At 35.6% G+C, this 25,659-nt stretch overlaps 1 protein-coding gene across 2 annotated transcripts in view; it reads left to right on the forward strand.

Annotated features, from left to right (window-relative positions):
• CDK13 (cyclin dependent kinase 13) overlaps window positions 1–25,659 on the forward strand; it is a 122,392-nt gene that overhangs the window by 34,866 nt on the left and 61,867 nt on the right. For both annotated transcript variants that reach the window (XM_031031442.2, XM_081800763.1), the window contains exons 3-5: window positions 444–614; window positions 2,009–2,148; window positions 3,626–3,796. In XM_031031442.2, coding sequence (XP_030887302.2) covers window positions 444–614; window positions 2,009–2,148; window positions 3,626–3,796 — 482 coding nt within the window. The remainder of the gene's footprint in view (window positions 1–443; window positions 615–2,008; window positions 2,149–3,625; window positions 3,797–25,659) is intronic.

Here is a 25,659-nt window from a genome sequence, read left to right on the forward strand (position 1 = left end):
CAGTGCTCCATGCAGAACGTGCCCTCCTCAATACCCACCACCAGGCCAACCCATCCTCCCACCCCCCTCCCCTCTAGAACCCCCAGCCTGTTTTTCAGAGTCCATCGTCTCTCATGGTTCGTCCACCCCTCCGATTTCCCCCGCTTCATTCTTCCCCTCCCGCTACCTTCTTCTTCTTCTTTTTTTTTTCTTAACATATTCAATACAGTATTGTAACTAAACTTCACACCTTATTCAGATTTCCTTAGTTTTTATCTAATCCTGTATCATTTTTGCCCCCAAATTTTGTATTTTGCAATTGAACATAGTACATTATTTTAGCTGGAAAGTAAAGAAACTTAGTTTAGTTTTTTGCCATTGCTACTTAAGTGTAAGATGTGACTGCATTTTTATTTTGCAGATAAATGTTTAGGTTTTATTTGTGTGACTCCTTTCTCTTTTAGCCTACGAGGAAATATTTCAGTAAAAGCGGTTAAAAAAGAAGTAGAGAAGAAACTACGATGTTTACTTGCTGATTTACCACTGCCCCCTGAGCTACCAGGAGGAGATGATCTCTCAAAGAGTCCAGAAGAAAAGAAAACAGCAACACAGTTACATAGTAAAAGGAGGCCTAAGTATGTGCTTGCTTTCTACCTGCTTTTTCATTGACCAGAAATGATTCTGGGTCATCATAAAATCATAAAACATTAAGATTTAAAATAATAAAAAGTGTATTTATTCTTTAAACTTAAAGTATATGAATAAATTCTAGAGTTTTGAAAAAATTTCATAATTCCCTGCATACCTATTCAAAATGACTAATAAAACCAAATTTAATTTTCTCTCACAGTTTGTAATGTATTAATTTCTTGGGTTATTATATATTAAAGATAATTTCTATAATTAAGATATTTAAGTAACACAAAACACTGAAATTGGAGAAGGTGGAAGTCAGCATTCAGTGAGCCCAAACAAAATTAGTAATGGGCAAGCTGCTATGTTTTCCTTTGCTTTTTTGCTCCATTTGTTCCCATAACTAAGTGTATTTTTCATTCTGCAAGAGGTGGAGTGGAAGAAGGTTTGAAATCTGTATCCTAAATTAGCTTCAAGTAAGTGCCTAGAGATAACTCTTTCCCTTGAAACCTGTTTATCAGTTAAAGGGGGAGAACATTGATTCTTTTTTTTATTTCTACTTAACCAAAGGAAAGTGTGAGTAAGACTTTGAGTTAGATCTGATTTTAGAATTGCTGTTCAGGTGCCTAGCATGAGTATGAGGTCATTTTCTAGTATAGAGTAGAAAACTAAACTTTTAAAATTATCTTTCTGAGGCTTGTAGCTTTATTCCTCTAGTTGAATTTCTATTACAATACCAGAATATTGAGCGACTACAAAATTACCTATTTTTTTTGAAGAATGTCAAATATTTGTCTTACATATATGTGTGTTATGTATATATAACACACATCCAGACACACACACACACAATGTGGATTCCTGAGAATTGATTATATTAATACTTTTGTACTCTCTTGGACTAAAAATCTTTCTTGTGTTTTCATTTTTAAGGTAATTTCATCTAGCCATAAGTCTAAATTTGTCAATAAGCTTTATAGTTAGATTTTTGGTAATGTTCATTGTCAAACTTGTCTTTCGAAAAATGAGTGACATATATATATATAATGGATGAAAAGGAAATCTTTGTGGAGGTTGGTTAGAGAACTTTAACTCTTTGTATTAGTGTTGGTTTTATCCATTCATTGAAAATTACATTTTATTTTTGAAAGTTCTTCATACAAGCTTTACTTCTTTTTCTCAGCTTGTTAGAAGAAGAGTTGGTATGGAGAAATGATGCCTTGACTTTCATGATAATTTATAATACCAAATTACAGTGTTACTTAGATGATCACAAATGTGCAAGGGTTTGGGGAAATAAAGGATATAAGATTGGGGGAGGGTTGGATACTAAATATTAAACAGTTTATTGAACTTGCTTGATTGTATATAAAAACTTCAGAACTATATTTGATAGAATATGTGGGCCTCGCTATGGTGAAATCAAAGAAAAAGATATTGACTGGGGAAAACGCTGCGTGGATAAATTTGATATCATCGGAATTATTGGAGAAGGTACCTATGGACAAGTTTACAAGGCCCGGGATAAAGACACTGGTAAGTATGTCAACTGCTCTGGATCTCTAGATCTCTTGAATGTACTTAATTTGTTTTTCTCTTCAAATGTGTAATTTGAGGTGGTTTTTTTTTTTTAAGTTAAATTTGAATTTATCATGCTTTTGTTTCATCTTGTTTTTTGTTTTATATGTGCACTAAACGTAAGATGAATACGTGTAAGTGGGTATGTAAACATATACTTTTAGTTTTTTTTTAGTATTTGTGATGTGTAGTATGGTGGGATTTAGGTTTCTTTAATTGTGAATAAATTATTACATTGTTAGTAATGAGGGGACAAAAGTATCTTGACCGTCTTAGTAGTAAATTTTGTTGTATTAAGCCTTATGTAACACTTTTTCTTTTACCCAAAATAATTCTTTTTTCTGTTGAAGGTACCCTTTGTTTGGAGGCTAGATTTAACAGCTTAATCTTTTAGAACATAATTGGGAACCTGCGAGAAAGTTTTAAAAGTTTTTGCAGCACTGTGTCAGAGGCTATGTATTTTACCAACTAATGGGTAGAGCCAGTGCTTAATCTGTACTTATAATTCCTTGTTAAATTAAACCAGTAGATTAAAATAGAGCTATTTGAAGCCATTTCGTATAAGAAAACTCTGGAGGGCAATTACAGCATGGAGTAATAATATTTATAATGATGATTCTGCATTATCAAAAAGATTAAATTACAACTTTTAAAAGCTGTTTATTAAACAAGGAATCATACTACATTTTAGACTTCCATCAAAAAGAATCAAGTAAGTTTTGATAATTAAAAGGATAAACATTGTTCTTTTGGAATATTTGTAAGTACAGAATTGCTATTTTCTCCAAAGAAGTGGAATGAACAGACCTTTAGAATAGTGAATTTTTTCTTATAATAGGATTTGTGTTTGTGTATTCTATTTAATAGTTAAATTTTATCTGATCAGAACTCACTCATATCTGAATTGTGAAGCCATTTAGTGTAGCGAGAAGAGCACATACTTCTGAGATAGCTAAACCAGATTTTTGAATCCCAGTTTCACTGCTAGGTAACTGGGCACCTTTGGACAAGTTAATATGTCTGAGCTTATTTTCTCACCTGCACAGTGTACAGAATTTTCTCATCTGTTCAGAGATTTTATGCATGTATAAGCATACTGGGTAAATTTATCCTCCCCTCCTTCACTTTTTAGAATTGGTAGTGTAATACATCTACTGTTCATCATCACCTTGCCTTTTTTTACTTATATCTTGGAGAGCATAAAATAACAATACCTATGTGCCTACCCCATCCTTTTTTAACAGTTGTATAGTATTCCACAGTTTGGATAAATATCTTATAATTTGTATTTAACCAGAGACTTAATTTCTTGAACTATAAACATCGTAATTTCCAGAGGTAGGAACAGACATTATGAATTAAAATAAAGTTAAAATTAAGAAAAATGTCATTTGGTTTTATCATCTGGTAACTTGATTTTATTTAATTTTTATAGGAGAAATGGTAGCCTTAAAGAAAGTACGTCTAGATAATGAAAAGGAAGGCTTTCCAATTACAGCAATTCGAGAAATTAAAATTCTCCGGCAGCTTACCCACCAGAGTATTATCAATATGAAGGAAATAGTGACTGATAAAGAAGATGCTTTGGATTTTAAGAAGGACAAAGGTATGCATGCATATTTACATAACCAGTTCTGCTCATGCATGATGTTGCTGACTTGCAGATTTTGTCATAGGTATTGACCAGTTGAGTAATTACTAGGTACATAAAACTATTGCATTAATGTCATACTATAATTATAAATGTAGTTGAGTTGAAGAATTATTTACTTTAGTGATTTTTGAGTCACTTAGTAAACAAAAAAGCATATTTGTCAGTAGTAGTAGTAGTTGTTTCTTGAACATCAGTGCATAATTTTTAGTCTTCATATTTTAGTTAATGAGAAATAGTTTATAGTAGTACAGGATGTATTTCCCTTACATTTTTAATATCATGCCTCAACATACAAGGAAACTTTATGGTAGACATTTGTATTATTTCGAAGGTGTGGAGGTGAAACTCTTACCTGAAATTGCCTTTAATAAACTGTAGTGGCATATGCTTGACATTTAGCAGAAAAGCTAAAAAGAAATCAGAATGCTTATTAAAATAGTTATCATAAGGCATATGGTGGTGAAAGGCTTTACTTCTAGTAGGTTTTGGATCTTCAAAGTAAGATTTTGGAACCAGAGTTGACTCCATTATAATCTGTTGTTATCAAAGAGCAAAATTCTTTTTCAAGTTAAATTAAGATAAGCGAGTAAAATAGGTATGTTCTGATTGAACATGGTACTTAGCCCCCTCCCGTCCCCAACTACACACACACGCACACACACACTCTCTTACTTTCTGAGGAACAGTATAAAAATGATTGATGTAATATACGGTAATTTTGTAGAAAGGAACTTATTTTGACAGTATTCTGTATGTACTATGAAGATAATTAGAATCATCTTTTTAATTGGGGTCCTTTTCCATTAGTTTTTGTCCATAATGCCCATATTCCTTAGCTTGATTTTTAATCCAGTTTGTACTTTTCACCTTATTTTTTGTTGTTCCTTATTGTGTAGTAGAAAGGTTTGACTTGCGTTGCAATGTCTGGAATTTTTGACTTTGCTTAGGAGCAGTGCGACCTTATTAGCAAGGTCTTCAGCCCTTCTGAGCCTGTGACCTCTTCAACTATTAAAGGGAAACATTATTGGGGCGCCTGGGTGGCTCAGTCGTTAAGTGTCTGCCTTCGGCTCAGGTCATGATCTCAGGGTCCTGGGATCGAGTCCCACATCGGGCTCCCTGCTCAGCGGGAAGCCTGCTTCTCCCTCTCCCACTCCCCCTGCTTGTGTTCCCTCTCTCGCTGTCTCTCTCTCTGTCAGATAAATAAATAAAATCTTAAAAAAAAAAAAAAAAAGGGAAACATTATTTCTCTTACTGTGTAGTAAGGATTAAATTAAGATCTTATACATGAGGGTTGTGTGTAATGTTGTTTTTCATTAACTTCGTTCTATAGTCAAATTAATATATTTGTTCTTCCTCCAACATACCCTGGACCTCCTGATTCTTTGATCTTTGGGATCATGTCCTTGCCTATTTCTTTAACCCCATCTCTGCCATTTTTCTGATTGTCTACCAAGCTTCAGTCATATAGGTGTTTTGACTTGTCAAATATGCCAATGCACTTCTCTGTCTTAAAAGTCTTTACATATACTGCTTCCCTGGGCTTAAACCTCTCTACCCCCAATACACATGCATGCATGCACACACACACACGTGTGCACACACCATATGAAAGGCTGACTTCTCATCCTCTGGGTCTCAGACTGTATGTTACTTTATTTATCAGTGAGGCCTAACTGGACCACTTTCTACTCTATGTAGACTAGACACATGCAATTTAAAAGCCTTATTTGTTTCACCATGTAAGGATGGGAATCATACCTGTTTTATACATTATTATAACCCCTACCTAGCTCAGTGGGTAGGCCATGGAAGGTACTATGAATAACTAATAGCTGGATGAGTTAAATCAGCTCTACTTATATCCTGTCCATGCTTTAAATAACTTTTTAAAAGACTGTTATCTTTGAACATAAAAGTGTTCATAGTTTTCCTTGTGTTATATTTATGGCCGTAATTTATTTTCCTTACTGTATTATAAATTCCCTTGAGTCCTTTGTTTTTTGTTTGTCTCCCCCACAATGCCTAGCACTGTATTTTACAAATCATAGATTTTCATATATTTGCTTCCTCATCTTTTTCCCCACCATAATCCTGTTTGTAATTATTGGAATGATAATAAATAAGAAAGTGTTTTACTGTGTGAGAAGTTACATTTAGAGTCCAGGTATTAGTTAAATATAGTACAATATGTCAGGGAGTATGGAATTTTTTTTTTTTTTAAAGATTTTATTTATTTATTTGCGAGAGAGAATGAGAGACAGAGAGCACGAGAGGGAGGAGGGTCAGAGGGAGAAGCAGACTCCCCGCTGAACAGGGAGCCCGATGTGGGACTCGATCCCGGGACTCCAGGATCATGACCTGGGCTGAAGGCAGTCGCTTAACGGACTGAGCCACCCAGGCGCCCCTTTTTTTTTTTTTTTTTAAAGATTTTATTTATTTATTTGACAGAGATAGAGAGCACAAGTAGGCAGAGTGGCAGGGAGAGGGAGAAAGGGAGTATGGAATTTAAAACATAAAATCCTCTTTCAAAATTACTTATCTTATTGAGATATAATTGACATAACATTATATTAGTTTTAACAACGTAAGGATTTGATATTACATATGTTGTGAAATGAGCACTGCAATAAATCCAGTTAACGTTCATCAGTACACATAGAATTTTTTTTCTTGTGATGAGAACTTTTAAGATCTCTCTTAGTAATTTTCAGATATCAGTACAGTATTTTTAACCATAGTCACCGTACTGTATAATACATCCTCATGACTTTTATAATTGGAAATTTATACCTTTTGACCGCCTTCATCCATTTTGCCTACCTCCTGTTCCCTACCTCTGGTAACCACCAATCTGTTCTCTGTATCTATGAGTTCAGGGGTTTTTTTTGTTCTTGTTTTTGTTTTAGATTTTACATATAAGTGAGATCATATGATATTTTTCTTTCTCTATTTGATTTAGTACAGTACCCTCAAGGTCCATTCATGCTGTTGCAAATGGCAAGCGTTCCTTCTTTTTTATGGCTGAGTAATATTCCATTGTATATTTTTAATACATTTTCTTTACTCATTCATCTTTCAACAGATATTTAGGTTGCTTCCATGTCTTGGCTATTGTGAGTAATACTGCAGTGGACGTGGTGGGTGCATTTATCTTTTTGAGTTAGAATTTTATTTCTTTTGGATAAATAACTGGAAGTAGAATTGCTGGATCATATGGTAGTTCTAAATTTTTGAGGAACCTCTATACTGTTTTCCATAACGGCTGCACCAATTTACATTTCTCCCAACAGTACATGAGGGTACCCTGTTCTCTACATCCTCACCAACACTTGTTATTTCTTGTTTTTTTGATAATAGCCATTCTAATAGGTGTGAAATAACACATAATCCTTTTTTAATGAATCTATTAATTTTGATGGGAACCGTGATGAGGCAGCTGGATTTGGTGAAAAGGGAACTAGATTTGAAGTCCTTGGGTTCTAATCTAGCTCTGTGCCATTATACTAATTGTGATTGCTATCCTGGAGCAGAAAGATAGTATGGGAACTTTGATTTAATCGTTCATATTAAAATTCATGAAACTAGGGGCGTGTGGGTGGCTCAGTCGTTAAGCGTCTGCCCTCAGCTCAGGTCATGGTCCCAGGGTCCTGGGATCGAGCCCCACATCGGGCTCCCTGCTCAGCGGGAAGCCTGCTTCTCCCTCTCCCACTCCCCCTGCTTGTGTTCCCTCTCTCGCTGTGTCTGTCTCTGTCAAATAAATAAATAAAATCTTTAAAAAATAAAATAAAATTCATGAAACTAAAAAAAAGTAAAACCAAATACTTAAAATAGTTTAAATATGAAAATTATAAACAGCACACATATCAAGTAAAATTGCTAATATAAAAATATAAACATTTGCATTATTATAACACAAGTCTTTGGCTATATAAGAGTAACACCATAAAGAATTTTTTAAAACTTGGCTCTACTTAAAAATGAAAAAAAAATTAATTACAAAAAATTGAAAATAAAATACTATTTTGTTTTAAAAGGAAATCATCCTTAAGAAAACAGAGTTAAGGGCGCCTGGGTGGCTCAGTTGGTTAAGCAACTGCCTTCGGCTCAGGTCATGATCCTGGAGTCCCGGGATCGAGTCCCGCATCGGGCTCCCTGCTCGGCAGGGAGTCTGCTTCTCCCTCTGATCCTCCCCCTCTCATGCTCTCTGTCTCCCATTCTCTCTCTCAGATAAATAAATAAAAAATCTTTAAAAAAAGAAAAAAAACAGAGTTAAGTAGTATCAATAAGTCAAAGGTGGATTTTTATGCAAAATCTTAGAGATGCTGAACGAGCTTTTTCTGAAATAATCTGGGGAATGGAGGAAGGCCAAACTAATTCTCAGTTTTTTCTTAATATTCTTTATCTTCAGACAGTTCCATCTTTTTAATAACTGAGGGGATCTTTGAACCTTTTGTCTTTCAATCTTTTTATTGTTAGCAAGGGAGAGCTTTTCTTTCAAAGGAAACATTTCCTGTACCTCTAGATTTTTAGTTGATCTTCAAGTATGGAAAGAGAGTAGGATGCAATTGTGGTATTAATTTTAGTACTCTAGTGTTCATATTTCACTATTCATCAAATATTTGAACTAGAGTGTAAATTATTTTGCTGTAGAAGCTTTGCTTTTATTATTTTCTTGCTCCCACTGAGGATTATGAATTTATAGAAGATACTTTCTGAATGAATGTAATCATACTCAGTTAAAAAATTTAAAGCAATTTGGGGTGCCTGAGTGCCTCAGTTGAGCATCCAACTCTTGATTTCCACTCAGGTCATCATGGTCTCGAGATTGTGAGATCAAGCCCCATGTTGGGGGTCTATGCTCAGTGGGGAGTCTGTTTGAGATTCTCTCTCTGCCTCTGCTCCTTCTCCCGCTCACGCTCACATGCTTGCTCGCTCTTTCAAATAAATAAATAAGTCTTAAAAAAAATTTAAAGCAGTTTATAATTCTCTGGGTAGAGAAGACTTTTTGTTTTGCAACTATATGCAGTATAAAATAAATCTATAGTCATTGATCTCCGTCTCAAGATATAAATATTTAGTATTCAGACTTAAAAAAAACCCAAACAATTACTGGTATCATTCCAACAAAATAGTATTTTGATACTTAAAATTAACATGATATCCTGGACAACCAAAAGTCAGTGTTATAATTGCTATGTTCAAATTAAGTTAAGCTAGGGCGCCTGGGTGGCTCAGTCGTTAAGTGTCTGCCTTCGGCTCAGGTCATGATCCCAGGGTCCTGGGATCGAGTCCCACATCGGGCTCCCTGCTTGGCAGGAAGCCTGCTTCTCCCTCTCCCACTCCCACTCCCCCTGCTTGTGTTCCTGCTCTCGCTATCTCTCTCTCTGTCAAATAAATAAATAAAATCTTTAAAAAAAGAAAAAGTTAAGCTATAATGCTTTCAATATTAGTATTTGTTTGAAGAGGGAATTTTAATTTGGAATTTTCCTAAAAATCAGGAAAAAAATATTCTATAGTAAATGGCTGTGGCAAAGTGTCAGTATATGGTGAGGGAAAAAGTCTCAATGTCACTCTTCTGTAATCTGTGATTCCCACATGGTGCTCCCCAGCACTTACATTGCATGTTATAGACAGTTCTGTTAGACAGTGGAGCCAATTTCCTTCCATTCTAATGTCTTTGTACATAAAACTCTTATTCACATCTGACTGTTCCCTTAAATAAATTAATATAAGTAGGAATACTAGGTCAAAAGATTTGAACTTTGAAATTTCTTGACACATATCACCAAGTTGTTTTCCAGAAAGGTTGTTCCAATTTATAAGGCAGGAATAGAACAAACTAGGAATAGAAGAGAACTGTTTCAACCTGATAAAGGGCATCTATGAAAAACAAGGATGTCTGCTCTCACCATTTCTGTTCAACACTGCCAGGGCAATTAGGCAAGAAAATTAAATAAAAGATAATCAGATTGGAAAGGAAGAAGTAACTAATGTGTGTGTGGTGCACACGTGTGTGTATATACACACTTTATAGAGAATTCTGTAGAATCCACTAAGAAACTCTTAGAATTAATAAATGAGTTCATCAGAGTGGAAGAATACAAGATCAGTACCCAAAAATCTGTTGTTGTTTTGTACACTAACAATGAAGAGTCCAAAGTGAAATTAAGAAAACAGTTTAATATGTAATAGCCTTAAAAGGAATAAAATATCTAGGAATAAATCAACAAAAAGGGTAAAGTCTTGTACCTTGAAAACTACAAAACATCACTGAAAAAATTTAAAGAAGACCTAAATAAGTGGAAAGACATTCCCTGTTCATGTATCTGAGAAGCTTAATATTACTAAGATGGAAAATTGATCTGTATATTCATTTCAGTTTCTATCAAAATCCCAGCTGGTTTCTTTTCAGAAACTGACAAGCTGATTTTAAAATATATAGGGTAATGCAATAGAGTTGAAACAGTCAAAAAATACCTTTAAACAGAAGAACTCATATTTCCTGATTTCAAATCTTTTTTTTTTTTTTAAAGATTTTATTTATTTATCTGAGACAGAGAGAATGAGAGAGAGAGCACATGAGAGGGTGGAGGGTCAGAGGGAGAAGCAGGCTCCCTGCGGAGCAGGGAGCCGGATGCGGGACTCGATCCCGGGACTCCAGGATCATGACCTGAGCCGAAGGCAGTCGCTTAACCAACTGAGCCACCCAGGCGCCCTGATTTCAAATCTTAACCATAAAACTAGAGTGATCAAGACTATATAGTACTGGCTTTAAGGTAAACGTAAGACCAGTAGAATAGAATTGGAAGTCTAGAAATAAAACAGTAACATTTTTGGTGGTCAGTTGATTTTCAGTGAAGATACCAGGACAATTTAGTGGTAAAGAATAGTGTTTTCAGTAATCAATGCTGGCTCAGGTGGATCTCCATATGCAAAAGAATGAAATTGGGCCTCTTCGTCACCTCATACACATTAATTAACTCAAAATAGATCAGTGACTTAAATATAAGAGCTAAAACCTCGAAACTCTTAGAAGAAAATATAGGAGTAAATCTTCATGACCTTAGATTAGCTAAAGCCTTCTTAAGACACCAAAAGCAGAAGCAATAAAGGAAAAAGTAGATACATTGAACTTCATCAAAATTAGAAACTTTTGTGCTCTAGTGGATATTACTGAAGAAGTGAAAAGACGATTCACAGAATGGGAGAAAATATTTGTAAAGCATCTATTTGATAAGGAACTTATATCTAGAATATATAAAGAATTCTTACAACCAAATAATAAAAAGACAACCTGTTTAAAAAGTGTACAAAGGGGGTGCCTGAGTGGCTCAGTCGTTAAGTGTTTGCCTTCAGCTCAGGTCATGATTCCTGGGTCCTGGGTTTGAGCCCCGCATCGGGCTCCCTGCTCGGCGGGAAGCCTGCTTCTCCCTCTCCCACTCACCCTGCTTGTGTTCCTGCTCTTCCTGTCTCTCTCTGTCAAATAAATAAATAAAATCTTTAAAAATAAAAAAATAAAGTGTACAAAGGATCTGAATCTGAAGATATGCAAATGACCAATAAGCAACTGAAAAGATGTTCAGTGTCATAGCTATCAAAGAAATGCAAATCAAAATTACAGTGAGATTCCACTTCATATGCACTATAGGATGGCCATAAGAAAAAGGGTAGATTAAGTGTTGGGAAAGATGTGGAGATTGGGAGATTGAAAGATTGGTTATAAAATGGTACAAACATCTTGGAAGACAATCTGGCATTTTTTTCAAAATAGTAAACATAGAGTTATCATGAGACCTAGAACTTCTACTTTTTGGGGTATATCCAAGAGAAAGAAAAACATATATTCACACAGAAACTTGTATACTAATGTTCATGGCAGGATAATTCCTGATAGTCAAAAAACACAGGCAGCTCAAATGTCTATCAATTGATGAATAAATAAAATCTGGTATATCCATACATTGCAGTATTATTATGCCATAAAAGGGAATGAAGACTTATACCAACAAATTTGATAACCTGGATGAAATAGAAAAATTCATGGAAATGTACAACCTACCAAGAATTATGAAGAAATAGAAAATCTGAACAGACCTATAAGTGTAAGGGGATGAATCTGTAACAAAAACAACAGTCGCACCTAAAAAGCCCAGGACCAGATGCTTTCACAGATGAATTCTACCAGTCATTTAAAGAAGAATTAACACCAATTCTTTCCAGACTCTTCCAAAAAATTGAGCATGAAGAAACACTGTCAGACTCATTCTGTAAGGCCAGCATTACCGTGACACCAAACCCAGGCCAAGACATGACAAGAAAAGAAAACTGTAGACCAATTATTTCTGATGAATATGCAGAAATCCTCAGAAAACAGTAGCAAACTTGATTCGGCAGCATATTTAGAGGATTATACACTGTGACCAACTGAGATTTATTCCTGGAATGCAAAGATAGTTCAGCATATGAAAATCAGTTAGTGTAGTACATTACATTAACAGAATGAAGGAAAAAATCCACACAGTCATCTCAGTAGATACAGAAAAAGCATTTGACAGAGTTCAGCACTCTTTAATCATAACGACACTCAACAAACTAGGAATAGAAGGAAACCGTGTCAACATATTAAAGGCCCATATATGAAAAGTCCACAGTTAATATCATACTCACTAGTGAAAGATGGAAAGCTTTTCTTCTAAACCAGGGAGAAAACAAGGATACTCACTTTTGTCACTTCTATTCAGCATAGTGCTGGAAGTCCTAATCAGAGCAATTAAGCAAAAAAAAGAAAGACATCAGAATTGGAAAGGAGGAAATAAAATCATCTTTGTTCATAGACAATATGATCTTATATGTAGAAAGCCCTAAAGATTCTACCAAGCCAAATGTTAGAATTAGTAAGTGAATTCAGCAAATAGAAGGGTACAAAATCAATGTGCAAAAACCATGAGTTTCTGTATTCTAACAGCAAAAAATCTGGAAATGACATTAAGAAAACAATTTCATTTACAGTAACATCAAAAAGAATAAAATATTTAGGAATAAATTAACCAAGGAGATGAAAGACTTGTAAATTGAAAATTACAAAACATTGCTTAAAAGAGGTTAAAGACACCATAAATTAAAGACATCAGTATTCTTGGATTAGAAGACTTAATATTGTTAAGATGTCAATACTACCCAGAGTAATCTGAAGATTTAATGCAATTCTAATGAAAATCCCAACAGTGGTTGTTGCAGAAATGGAAAAATTCACCCTGAAATTCATATGGAATTTCAAAGGACCCCCAAATAACCAAAGCAATCTTGGAAAAGAACAAAGTTGGAGGTCTCACACTTCCTGATTTCAAAACTTATTACGTAGCTACAGTTATCAGATTGTAGTACTGGCACAAAGACAGACATATGCACCAGTGAAACAGAATTGAGAGCTCAGAAGTAAACCCTGGCATATATGGTCAAATGATTTTTGACAAGGGTGCTAAAATGGGGAAAGGCAGTTTTCTCAACAAATGGTGTTGGGAAAACTGGATATCCATATGTGAAACAATGAAGCTGAACTCTTACCTAACACCATATTAGAAAAACAAAAAGCAACAAACCTCAAAATGAATCGAAGACCTAAATATATGAGCTAAAACTAGAATACTCTTACAGGAAAACATAGGGGGTAACTTCACTACATTGGGTTTGGCAGCCATTTCTTGGGTACGACATCAAAATCAGGCAACAAACCCAAACAAACAAAAAAAAAAGAAATTGGATTACATCCAAAAAAAAAAAACTTTAAACTCTACACCAAACATAACGTGAGGCTCACACTCATGACCCCTGAGATCAAGAGTCACATGCTCTACCAACTAAGCCAGCCAGGCGCCCCCAAAATTAAAATTTTTTATGCATCAAAAGGACATAATCAAAAGAGTAAAAAAGCAACTCATGAGATAAGAGAAAATATTTGCTAATCACATATCTGATAAGGTTTCATAATCAGTCTAAGAACTCCTACAACTCAACAAAAATAAAAGGGCAAAGGACTTGAATGGATTTTAAGCATATGAAAAGACATTCAGCATCACAATTAGCAAATTAAAACGACAGTGAGTTACACTTCAGACCCATTAAAATGGCTGTTATCAAAAGAACAAAAATAGAAACAACAGAAAATAACAAGTGATGCCAAAGATGTGGAGAAATTGGAGCCCTTGTTCTTTGCCAGTGGGAATGAATAATGATAAAACTGCTGTGGAAAATGATACAATGATTCCTCCAAAAAGTTAAAAGCAGAATTCCCATATGATCCAACATTTCCACTTCTGCTTATATACTCAAAAGAACTGAAAGCAGCATCTTGAAGAGAGATTTGCACCTATGGTCATAGCATTATTCGCAGTAGCCAAAAGGTGGAAGCAACCCATATGTCCTGGGATGGATGAATGGATAGCAAAATGTGGTCTATACATACAATGAAATATTAGTCAGTCTTAAGAGGGAAGGAAATTATGACACAACTACAACATGGATGGACCTTGAGGACATTTTGCTAAGTAAAATAAGCCAGTCACGAAAGGAGAAATACTGGATGATATTACTTATGGGAAGTACCTGAGGTTAGTCAAATTCATAGAGACAGAAAGTAGAATGGTGATTACCAGGGAGTAGAGGTGGGGGTGCAGAATGGGCAGTTATTGTTTAATAGGTACAGAATTTCAGTTTTGCAAGATGAAAAGAATTCTGGAAATGGATGGTAGTGATTGGTTGCACAACAGTGAATGAACTTAATGCCACTGAACTGTACACTTAAAAGTAGTTACCATGGTTGATTTTTACATATTTTACCACAATTTTTAAGAGTTTAAAAAAAAAGAAATGAAGAACTGGTATGTTATAACATGGATGAACCTTAAAAACAATATGCTAAGTGAAAGAAGCTAGTTAAAAAAAGACTATTATTCCATTTATATAAAATGTCCAGAATAGGCAAATCTGTAGAAAAAAAGAGAGTGGTGGTTGCCAGAGACTTGGGGAGGGGCTGAAAAAGGAGAGTGACTGCTAATGAGTATGAGGTTCTTTTTGAGGTGATTCATTGTGGAGAAGGTTGCACACGTCTGTGAATATATTAAAACCAATTGAATTGTGTACTTCAAATGGGTGAATGTATGGTATGTGAATTAGATCTCAGTAAAGCTGTTATTTAAGACAAAAGCCCAAAGAGCTCCCCCAAATTCTTTTTGATGAAAATACTGTGTAAATTGAGAGGGATAAGTGTAGTGGATAGGGTGGGTCAGTATAGAAGATGAGGCTGGAAAGGTAGGTTAGGATGAAAAACGGTGCTTGACCTTAAATACAATGTCAAGGCACAAATACTTTTTTTACTTTTTTCAGATGAAATAGCACGGAGCAATGATTTTGTTAGATCTTTGACAATTTGGATAGGTGAAAAATGGTATCCTGTCTTTTTAATAATTATTTTTTATTACTATAGAGATTGGACAGTTTCCTGTGCTTACCTGGCCGTTTATATTTCTTTATCCATGTATTGCCTATTTTTATGTCCTTTGCCCATTTTTTTAAGTGAGTGAATTTCTAGTGTTAATATTTTTCTTAATTGATTTTGAATATAGTTGTAACATAGTAAGAATGTTCGTCTTTGAAATGATTTATATAAAAACTATCCAGGCATCTGGTTTCCTTTGTCTCCTGTTTCTTATGTTAGTGCTCAGTAAATGTTTGAGTTGAATTGAGGAGGAAAATATTTATAAAACAGATTATAGTCTGTTCCAGAATAACCAAATGAACCTTTCATGATTGTAAATGTTGCATAATCAGTTAATAGATATAGGAAAGTATTTAATGAAATAATAGCATGTAATGTAAAATCTTAATTAGGAATGATTCTCTTCTCTGGATCACAAGGAAATACAGAGTTAGCATCTTGTGTTGAAATTTATAGTTTACTTTCATTTCTTTTTTTTTTTTAAATTAAATAAGCTCTATGTCCAAGGTGGGGCTTGAACTCACAACCCCGAGATCAGGAGTTGTGAACCTACTGACCGAGCCAGTCAAGCACCCCTGAAATTTAGAGTTTAAAGAACATAGAGAAATGAGAATGTGTAGGTGCCCATCAGGAGATGATTTATGGCAAAAGGATTGTGGAGTTTAAGGGACAAGGAATCTGTGGGAACGTTGGGAAGGAGTAGATGGGCATGGAAAGTGGGGAGTGCCTTTCTCTTGGCAATATTTCCTGAACAAGAAGTATGTTCTTTTAGGGCAGATGTTATAAAGTAATAGTAATGAGAAATATATGTAATGGTTAAGAGTATACTTTGAATCCATGCTTCTTCCATCATTATGTACTTTTTGGTTTCCTCATCTGGAAAATGGAGTAATAATGCCTAATTCATAGGTGTGTTGCATTATATGAAATAATGCATGTGAAGCACTTAAGGGTATTGCAAACAGTAAGCACACAGTCAGGTTTGCATTTATTATAATTTGGTAGTCTATTGATTGTGAGGGCAGAAATAGATCAGTAATACAATAATTGTTTATAATTGAGATGGAGGTTTGGGAGAACTAAATATTTTCGTTTTAGTCTTCTAGTGAAATTTTACTATGTGGAGAGCAGACCCAGAAATTAAGGAAAAGAAACTTTTTTCTGAAAGCTTAGAAGTAGTCTCTCATTATTAATAGTAAAAGTTGTCAAGAAGAGTGAAGAACTTGTCACATATGACTAGCTTTAATTGACTAGTTAACCTACCAGAAGTTAAAAAGTGAGCTCCTTGGTTGGATCAAACCCAGACCTAGAAAAGGAAGTCATAAGAATGAAACTCAGCAACAGGGCATGTAAGACAGATGCCAATTGCAGAGGCCATGGTATCAGTTTGAAATGGAGAGAAGAGGGGGAAGTGAAGAAGCAGGTGATCCGACATTGAGAATACTGTGGCCATTAATAAAGAGAGAGAATTCTGCACTTGAATTCCGCAGTGGGGGTGGTGAGGGGTGGAAGTGACAGAGCACTATTTAGGGCATCATCACCATTAGAGCAGTAAACCAAAAGGCTCAAGATTCTTCATGTTTTTGCCATTTCTTCTGTGAATTTCCTGTTTCTTTGGCATTTGCTTACTAACTGGAAAGATTTATGGAACTACAAATGTTTTATGTGTTTCACATACAGATAATTTTTCCCATTTCCACTCTTTGCCCTTAACTTTGTTTTTCTGTGTTCTTTGTTATTCTGAAACTTGTATTGGTCCCATCTGTCAGTTTGGGGGATTTTTTTGAGGGAAGGTGAGCTGTCTCATGCTTAGGAAGGCTCAGCCCTCTGGAAAATTGTAAGAATGTTTTTTAGTTTTTTTAATTGATTAATTTTCAGGTATTAAAACAATTTTATTTTTAAATTTTTTAAAGTTTTAAATTCTAATTAGTTAACATACAGTATAATACTAGTTTCAGGTGTACAATATAGTGATTCACTACTTCCCTGTAGTACCTATTCCTCATCACAAGTGCGCTCCTTAATTCCCAACACCTATTTCCCCCATTCCCCGCCCCCTCCCCTCTGGTAACCATCAGTTTGTTCTCTATAAAGAGTCTTTTTGGTTTGCCTCTGTCTCTGTCTCTTTTTTTTTTTCCTTTGCTTAGTTGTTTTGTTTCTTAAATTCCACATATGAGTGAAATCATATGGTGTTTGCCTTTCTCTGACTTATTTCCCTTAGCATAATACTCTTTAGCTCCATCTATGTTGTTGTAAATGGCAAGATTTCATTCCTTTTTATGGCTGAGTATTATTACACACACACACACACACACACACCACATCTTTATTCATCTGTTGATGGACACTTGGGCTGTTTCTATAATTCGGCTATTGTAGATAATACTGCTGTAAACATCAGGGTGCATGTATCCCTTTGAATTAGCATTTTTGTCTTCGCATAAAAACCTAGTAGTGCAATTGCTGGGTTGTAGGGTAGTTCTATTTTTTGGTTTTTAAAAAATTTATATTTTAGTTTTTGAAAGTACTTAGATAGCTGAGTCTTTCTTATGCTATTCTGTCATGTCTATCCTATATAAAATTTGTACATATTCTGGGCTCTCCTGTTCTACAGATCCTTTTGCCTATCCTGCTAGCATACATTATTGTAATTATTGCAGCCTTATATTACATTTTAATTTCTGTTAGAGAAAGGTCTCCTCCCCAATGCCACTTAAAAGATCTTGCTTATTTTTATGCATTTAGATGTTTATGAAGTGTGAAAACTTAACAGTGGAGATTTGACTGGAATTATGTTGACATTTATTTGGGGAAGGACAAGGATTTTTTTAAAAATTGTCAGTATATGAAATCAGATAAAGTCATGTAATGCTTGAATTTTCATAGAGTAAGGGCATGGTATGGTGCCTGGCACATATTAAATGTTGTATAAGTATTTAATGTTGATATTATAATTATTTCTTAAAATCAAATGTGTCCTTTAACTTAGCAATTCCATTATTAGAAACATAGAAGGAAGTAATCATGACTTTATATAAATATAGCTATGAGAATGTTCTTCATAGTATTGCTTGATAATACTAAAACGTTAGTAATAATTTAAATATCTAACAACAGAGGATTATTGAACAGAACTATGGCATATTATTACTGTGGAGTACTGTTTAGCCATTAAAATTGTGTAAAAGTTCAGTGATAAGGAAAATTGTTCACTCTCTATATTATGAACTGGAAAAGTTTACAAAGGAATATATAAAGTTTAATCCATTTTTTGTATTAAAAGTATACTCCAGGAGCACAAGGAAACCTTTTGAGGATGATGGGTATCTTAGTTGTAGCCACAGTCTAACAGGTGTATACCTATATGAAAACTACTTAAATTGTACCTTCTAATTTATTATTTTCAATTAACACATTGAAACTAAAAAAATTTTTCAGTTAAAATGTAATAAGCTCAAGGAAAACTATTGAGTTTATTACTTCAGAAATAAAACCAACAGAAAATATGAATATGTAGATTTATTTTAAGAAACTAGGTCATACAATTGTTGAGGCTCGCAAGTCTGAAATTTGTAAGAGCGGCTAGTAAGCTAGAAATTCTGGCAGGAGTGTGTCTTGCAGTCTTGAGTTCAAAGGCGTTCTGGAGGCAGAATTTCTTCTTCAAAGGACCTCAGTCTTTTCTCTTGAGGCCATCAGCTGATTGGATAAAGCCTACCCACATTATTGAAAGTAATCTGTCCTCAGAGTCTACTGACTTGAGTGTTAATCACATCTAAAAATACCTTCACACTGGTCAGTATAGCCTAGTCAAGGTAACACATCAAATTAACCATCACACTGTATCAGAGTGATTTCAGCAGAGTAACAGAAAGTTCAGTTGACATGGTATGGTTTAAATCATACGGGAATGTATTAACTTGCATAAGTAGTGGTCCAGAGATAGGGCAGGCTTTAGGGTTAGTTGGTTCAGTGGCTTAGGGTTGTCATCAAAGGCTCAAGTTACACCATCTTTAGTGTCTGTTTCATTCTCACTGTAGGATAGCTGGAAGAAGCAGTTGTTCCTATCTGGTGAGGGGGGAGCCTGGCTTCCCATGGCTTTCTAAAGTCCATGAAGGCTTCTCTCTTAGGGGCCTTCCTCAGCACCTGCAGTAGACCCAAATCTGCTGTGCCTGCACATCTGTGAACCAGTCACCAGCAGGAAGGTTATTAAGAACCTACTTAGGGGGCGCCTGGGTGGCTCAGTCAGTTAAACACCTGCCTTTGGCTCAGGTCATGATCCTGGGGTCCTGGGATTGAGCCCTGCTTTGAGCCTGAGTTGGGCTCCCTGCTCATGCAGGGAGCTTGCTTCTCCCTCTCCTTCTGCCCCTCCCCCCACATATTCTCTCTCTCTCAAATAAATAAATAAATAAATATCTTTTAAAAAAAATCTACTTACCATAAAATATACTAGAATTAGAATATGATTAAAAGAAAAGAAACTAAGAAAAGTACCACTTTTCAGTACTCAGGACTTTGTTAGGAGGGAGGGAGATAGCTGAGTCAGACAGAAGCTGATTCTTGGCTTTACATGAAATCTGAAGACACTGCAGTATTACAGAAGAAGATTGAGAAATACCTACTCTGCCATGCAAGTAAAAGTTACTCAGACTTTCTTCTGTTCAAGTTAGTCTGTGTCTCTAGGACAGGTGGGAATTGGCAGCCAAAATGCTGAGTCATAAAGTTAATGGAATTACTGATTATTTTTAATTTAGGATATGGAAAGCTGCACTGATATCTGCTTTTAATGTTCTGACTTCAGTGTTTTATTTTAGTGAATGTAGTAATTATTTCCTGACTGGTGCTCCTATCACTGGGCTTGTTCATTAGGGTTTATTTTCATTTCACTCTTGGGTTTTCAGGTACCAGACTTCTAATTTGGGGATTTGGGGTCATTTTTGTGTATAATGGGATTTTTCTAACAAATGTTGTTAAATCATAAGATTTGTCCATTATTACAGATATTTGGGGTAACAGGAATTGAATGAGTTTTGCACTTTTCGACAGCTTTTTTGTTATTTGTTTCTGAGTGTAAATGAGTTTTTTGAAAGTGAATTGGAATTTTACATTATGTTCCAAATTTAATATAGCCATTAAACTTTTAAATTCCACAAGTTCAGATTCTTTTATCATCTCATGTTATTTCTGCAGCAGCCACTTTGCCAACTTGGATTCCCTTCACTGATAATGTCTCTACACTTTTACTCTTTATTTTAAAGATGTTCCCTTTCCCCCAGCATATTCAGTTGCATAAGAAAGCCTGGACTGGCATGCTATCCCTAAAATAATATGTGATTATATCTGTCCCAGAATGTAATTGAGGTTGCACAGACTTCTCGCTGTCCATCCAGCTCTTAGATCAGAAGCTGCATTAAATGATGGCAGTTTAATGGAGCACTCATGATTAAGGTAAATAAAAGTTGCTTAAACATAACAAAGATACTTTTAAGGTGGTGACAATATGGCTGTGAGTAAAACATATTGTAGGTAACATTTTTAAAAAGCAAGGCAACTTTAGAAATAAGATTACTTTAAACATATTGAGAAGTTATAGGTGATAAAGTTATAAATTAATCAGAAATTCCCAAAGAGCAGTTGATGTGCTAGTCTTCAGAAATGATAATTTTGACTATGTGAACTCTAGACAATTCTCTTTGAGGTAGATAAAAAAAATTATGAAAACACCACTAAAAACATAGAGTGAAGGGGTGCCTGGGTAGCTCAGTCAGCTCAGGTCTTGATCTCAGGGTCCTGAGTTCAACACCGGCCTGGGGCTCCACCCTGGGCTGAAGCCTACTTTAAAAAACAAACAAACAAACAAACAAAACACCCAAATATAGTTTTTGGAAATTAATTAGAAAATTAATATAACAAATCTGAAAGATGAAGTAGTGTTTTATTTAGTAAAATAATAATAATAATAATATAATCTTACTGTGGGCCAGGTACTATCCTAAGCAATTTACAAATATTAACTCATTTAATCCTCATAAAAAATCTATGAGGAACAGAAGGAAATGAGATACAGGAAAAGTCAGAACCACTCTCTGATACACACAATACCTGATATATGAAAAATAGTGACTAGAAGTATTCCTTTTTAAGCAGATAGTCATTTCAGTTTGTTTGATTTTTAGTAGGATGTGGGGAAAATCTAACTGTGATGTATCGCAGTATATTTGTGGGGAAGGCATTAGAAACACAAATATTGAGGCCTGATACACATCTGTTTCCTCCCATTCCCAGTTGTGGTGCATTAAATGGATTTCTCCTCTTTTTGCTTCTATTACCTTTCACACGGTGGGAGCAAGTTTCCTAACCCAGCTCACTGTCACTGGTAGTGGCCTTGGAGGCCTGAAATGAGGAATGGAGAACCTCAGGTGACGAGCCAGCAGCTCTCAGGTTTTCAGAATTGGAAGCTTTGGGCTTCTGTTTTGATAGAAATATCTCTGGATTTGAGGTATTTGGTGTCAGGCTTGCACAGTCATCAAACCTGTCTCTTTTGCCATTTCAAAACTGATCTATATTTCTCTCTTGATTGCTACTGACTGCCACTCTCAGCCACAGCTTCTTGTAATGTATAATGTATATGTATCCATTTTTTTCTACCACTAATAGCAATGAGAAAGAGGAAGACAGGTTTTTTCCTTCTCTGTCAATATCCACATCCCAACCCCTTACCCCCAGACACATTTTTCTCTCTCTTTGGCCTGTGGGAAATGTGAGTTACAAAAGTGACTTTTGGGTAAATAAAAATGCTGAAATAAAATTGTCTGGATACTTTTAGAAGAGATTACCTAAATATTTGTTGAGTACCTGTCATGTACCATGCATTGTTCTAGATGCTAGGAATAGGCAGTAGATTAGATAGACAGGGTTCCTATCTTAGAGTGCTTACATTCTAGTTGAGTAAGACTCTGGCTGTCTTGGATATTCTACCGTAAGAACTGAGGATTGGGGTTAGGCTGGGGAGGATTTAAGGATATAGGGAAATGAAGAAGTTGCTTTTCTCTGTTCCAACTTGAACGGAATACAGAATCAAAGGAGAGTGGAGGAATGTCCCCCATCCACCCCCAATGATACTATATGGCTTGGGATGCTGGTGTTAGGTTAATCACTTCCTCCTGTTAAAGCTAGAAATGTTTTCTGGCAATTACAGATTAAAGGCAAAGATGACCACAAGAAGAAATATTTTTTCCTTTCTTTTTCTTTCTTTGCAGATTTCAGGCACAAATGTTTTTGAATTTTACATAAATGTCTTGAAAATTTATACATTACGAATATTGAGTCTGTAGGATTCTTTTACTTGTTTTAAGTAAGGAACAATGCACTTCTTGTAGTCCTTAGTTTTACAGTCAGAACTGTTAAATCATGTCCATTAACTTTTCTTCCTTGATTATTTCTGACGTTGTTGTTGTACGACTTATACTTTGTTTTTGATTGTACATTCTCATAAAGTAAAGAAACTTGGAGTCATAATTAACGCCTTTGGCCAGGAAACTCCTACCTCTTGATATTTGTCCTTCTGTCATACCTGCCTGCCCTAATCTTCAACCTTGATCACTTTTTTGATTCTAAACTTGCTTGAGAAAAATCACACGACTGTAAGGGGGTTTTTTCTTCCCAGATTTATGGTTTGTGTTACCAGGACTTCAGGGCTCCTTAGCCAGTCCTTAGCTCCTTCTTCGATCCTACATAGCAAAGCTGATTCCTTCACGTTCCTAGGTTCTTGGTTGCGTGTTATCTCTTCTATATTTCATCCTTTTTCCTCTTCTCTGGCTCCTTTCTTTGAGCACTAAACCTACTCAAATCTCTTCTGTCTTGAACAAAACAAAAAATCTGTCTCTGATTTGAGTCCACTTATGACTCCATTACTCTGTCTTGTTCCTTTCCTTTGTTGCCAGACTTTTGGAAAGAGTAATCAGCAATTGCTGTCTGTACTTCCTTACTTTCTCATTCACAAATTGGGTCTGAATTTTCCTAGCACATTATTAAGATAGGGGCACTAATGATCTCTTGCCAAACCAGTGGTATTTTTCAGTTTTTTCTTTATGTTGACTTTCTTCTTGAAAGTCTTCTTTACTTGTCTGAAAAATTCTAGTCAGATTTGCTTTCTTCTTCTCTTCTCTGTGGCTTCATTGCCTTAATTGTTGGCCCTTTCTTTGCCTTATCCTTAAATGTTGGTGTTCCTTGGGGTTATGTCCTTGGTGGTCTTCTCTCTTATTCCCAGATACTCTTCATTGGCTAAGGTTGTTATCAACATTGGCTCTATGCCATTATCTTGTAAAAATATTTCTACACCTGAGCTCTGGATAGTTACAGGCTATTATTCACTAGATATCTCCATATTGACATTTCACAAGCGTTTCTCAAACTGAGTGTACCTCTTGCACCCATCAGCCTGCTTGCTCCCAGCCCTGATTTTAAGCCCAACTTAAAATGTTTCTTCTTGATTTGCTGATCAGGATACCAGCTGCATTTTAGGCCTATCAATTAAAGTATTATATTATTATTTTATTTATTTAATGTCTGCAGTGCTACCTTATTGGGCTCTTGATGTCAGCAGCTCTTAATCATCTTTGTACTTCTAAAAAATAAACTTCTGTTGACTGTTTTATTGAAAAATGTCTCAGAAAGGTAAAATTCTAAAATGATTGATATTGTATAAAGAGCTTACATAAAATATGTAATCTAAAAAATAATTTAAATTTGGATTTACAAATGGAAACTTGTAGTTTCTCGTTCATATTCACCATTTCTATTCCTTGTGTTTGCTTCCAGGCATTACTGACTTATTAGCCTTGAACAGGTAGGGTCTAAGTTAATATAGATGATTTCTAGAATGGATAATTGAAAGTAGATTGGTCTTTCACATTTTTTCTTGAATAGTTTTCCCTATTAGGAATAATCTCACTGTAAGAATTTTAAAGCATTTTCATAAATTGTGCTAGATGTGATTTTTTTGAGAGAGCGCATGTGCTCGCATGCATGCACAGGGGAGGTGGGGGCAGAGGGAGAGGGAGAGAATCTTAAGCAGGCTCCACACCCAGTATGGAGTGGGGAATGGGCTGGATCTCTGGACTGTGAGATAATTGGTGCCCCACCAATTATTTTAAATAATACTTTATTTTACCCCAAGGTGCAGGGGTGCCTTGGTGGCTCAGTCGGTTAAGTGCGGACTCCTAATTTCAGCTCAGGTCATGATCTCAGGGTCATGGAATCAAGCCCCCTGTTGGGCTCTGCCCTCAGCGAGGAGTCAGTGTCTCTCACCCTCCCCCTACTTGTAGGCACTCTCTCATTCTCTTTTAAATAAATAAATAAATCTTAAAAAAAAAAAAAAAAAAAGATCCTCTCCCTCTGCCCCTCTCCCACCCCACACTCTCTAATAACAAAATAAATAAAAATAAAATACCCCCAAGTACTATCATTTCAACATGTAATGAATATTTTAAAATTATTGAAAGATCTTACATGTTTTTGTACTGTCTTCAAAATCCACAGTACATCTCGTCTCATTGAGTCTCGCCACATGCCTTTGAATGGACAACATAGTTCTAGAATATAGCTTGAAACCGGCTTTACTTTGGGGTTGCTACTGTATTTGACATGTTTTGGTGTCTCCTACCACCAGTTTACCCTATTTCTTATATACCTTACTTCCTATAACAGCCATGGGCTTTTTGGTTTTGAGGATCCACCTTTTTCCCTGTTCTCCGTTCCTGTAGCTGTAGGTCAGACTCCACTCCAGCTCCTTAGGGGCACATCACTGGCCAGTTACAGTAAGGTTTTCCTGTCCATGAGATTGAGACTCATTCCCAAGATTTCATGCATGGAGTGGGGTCCTCTTACCTGTGAGGGGTACGCCTGAGAGCAAGAAGGAGCTGTTGCTGCACCAACCACCTTGTGACAGCATGGGTTCTGAATACAGAGCTAGCTCTGAGAGGTAGAGGGGGAACCTAGACTTCAGCCATATGACTTTGAGAGCTCTCTTTCACTCTGTACCTAAAACAAAGGATGTTTAGAAGATGGATAAATTATCTTTTTTGTTCAGGTCAGTGTGCATTGGCTTGTAGGTGTGGATTAGGGAGGTCCATCTTAAAATAGCCTGTGGTCTTAGAATGCTCTAGTAGCACAGGGTTTTTCTGGGATTGATGGCTTCCCAGGCCTCAAATTCTTGACTTCTTATAAAGAGTTGTTCCAGATCTTTTGGTGGGGCAGACATTTAAGGATTCAACCTAATTACAGTGAACAGTAAGGACTCAACTGTCTATTCAGTGAAAGGGAT

Source organism: Leptonychotes weddellii, chromosome 12 (genome assembly GCF_054177405.1).
Source record: "Leptonychotes weddellii isolate Sample4059 chromosome 12, ASM5417740v2, whole genome shotgun sequence".
Classification (NCBI taxonomy): Eukaryota; Metazoa; Chordata; class Mammalia; order Carnivora; family Phocidae; genus Leptonychotes; species Leptonychotes weddellii.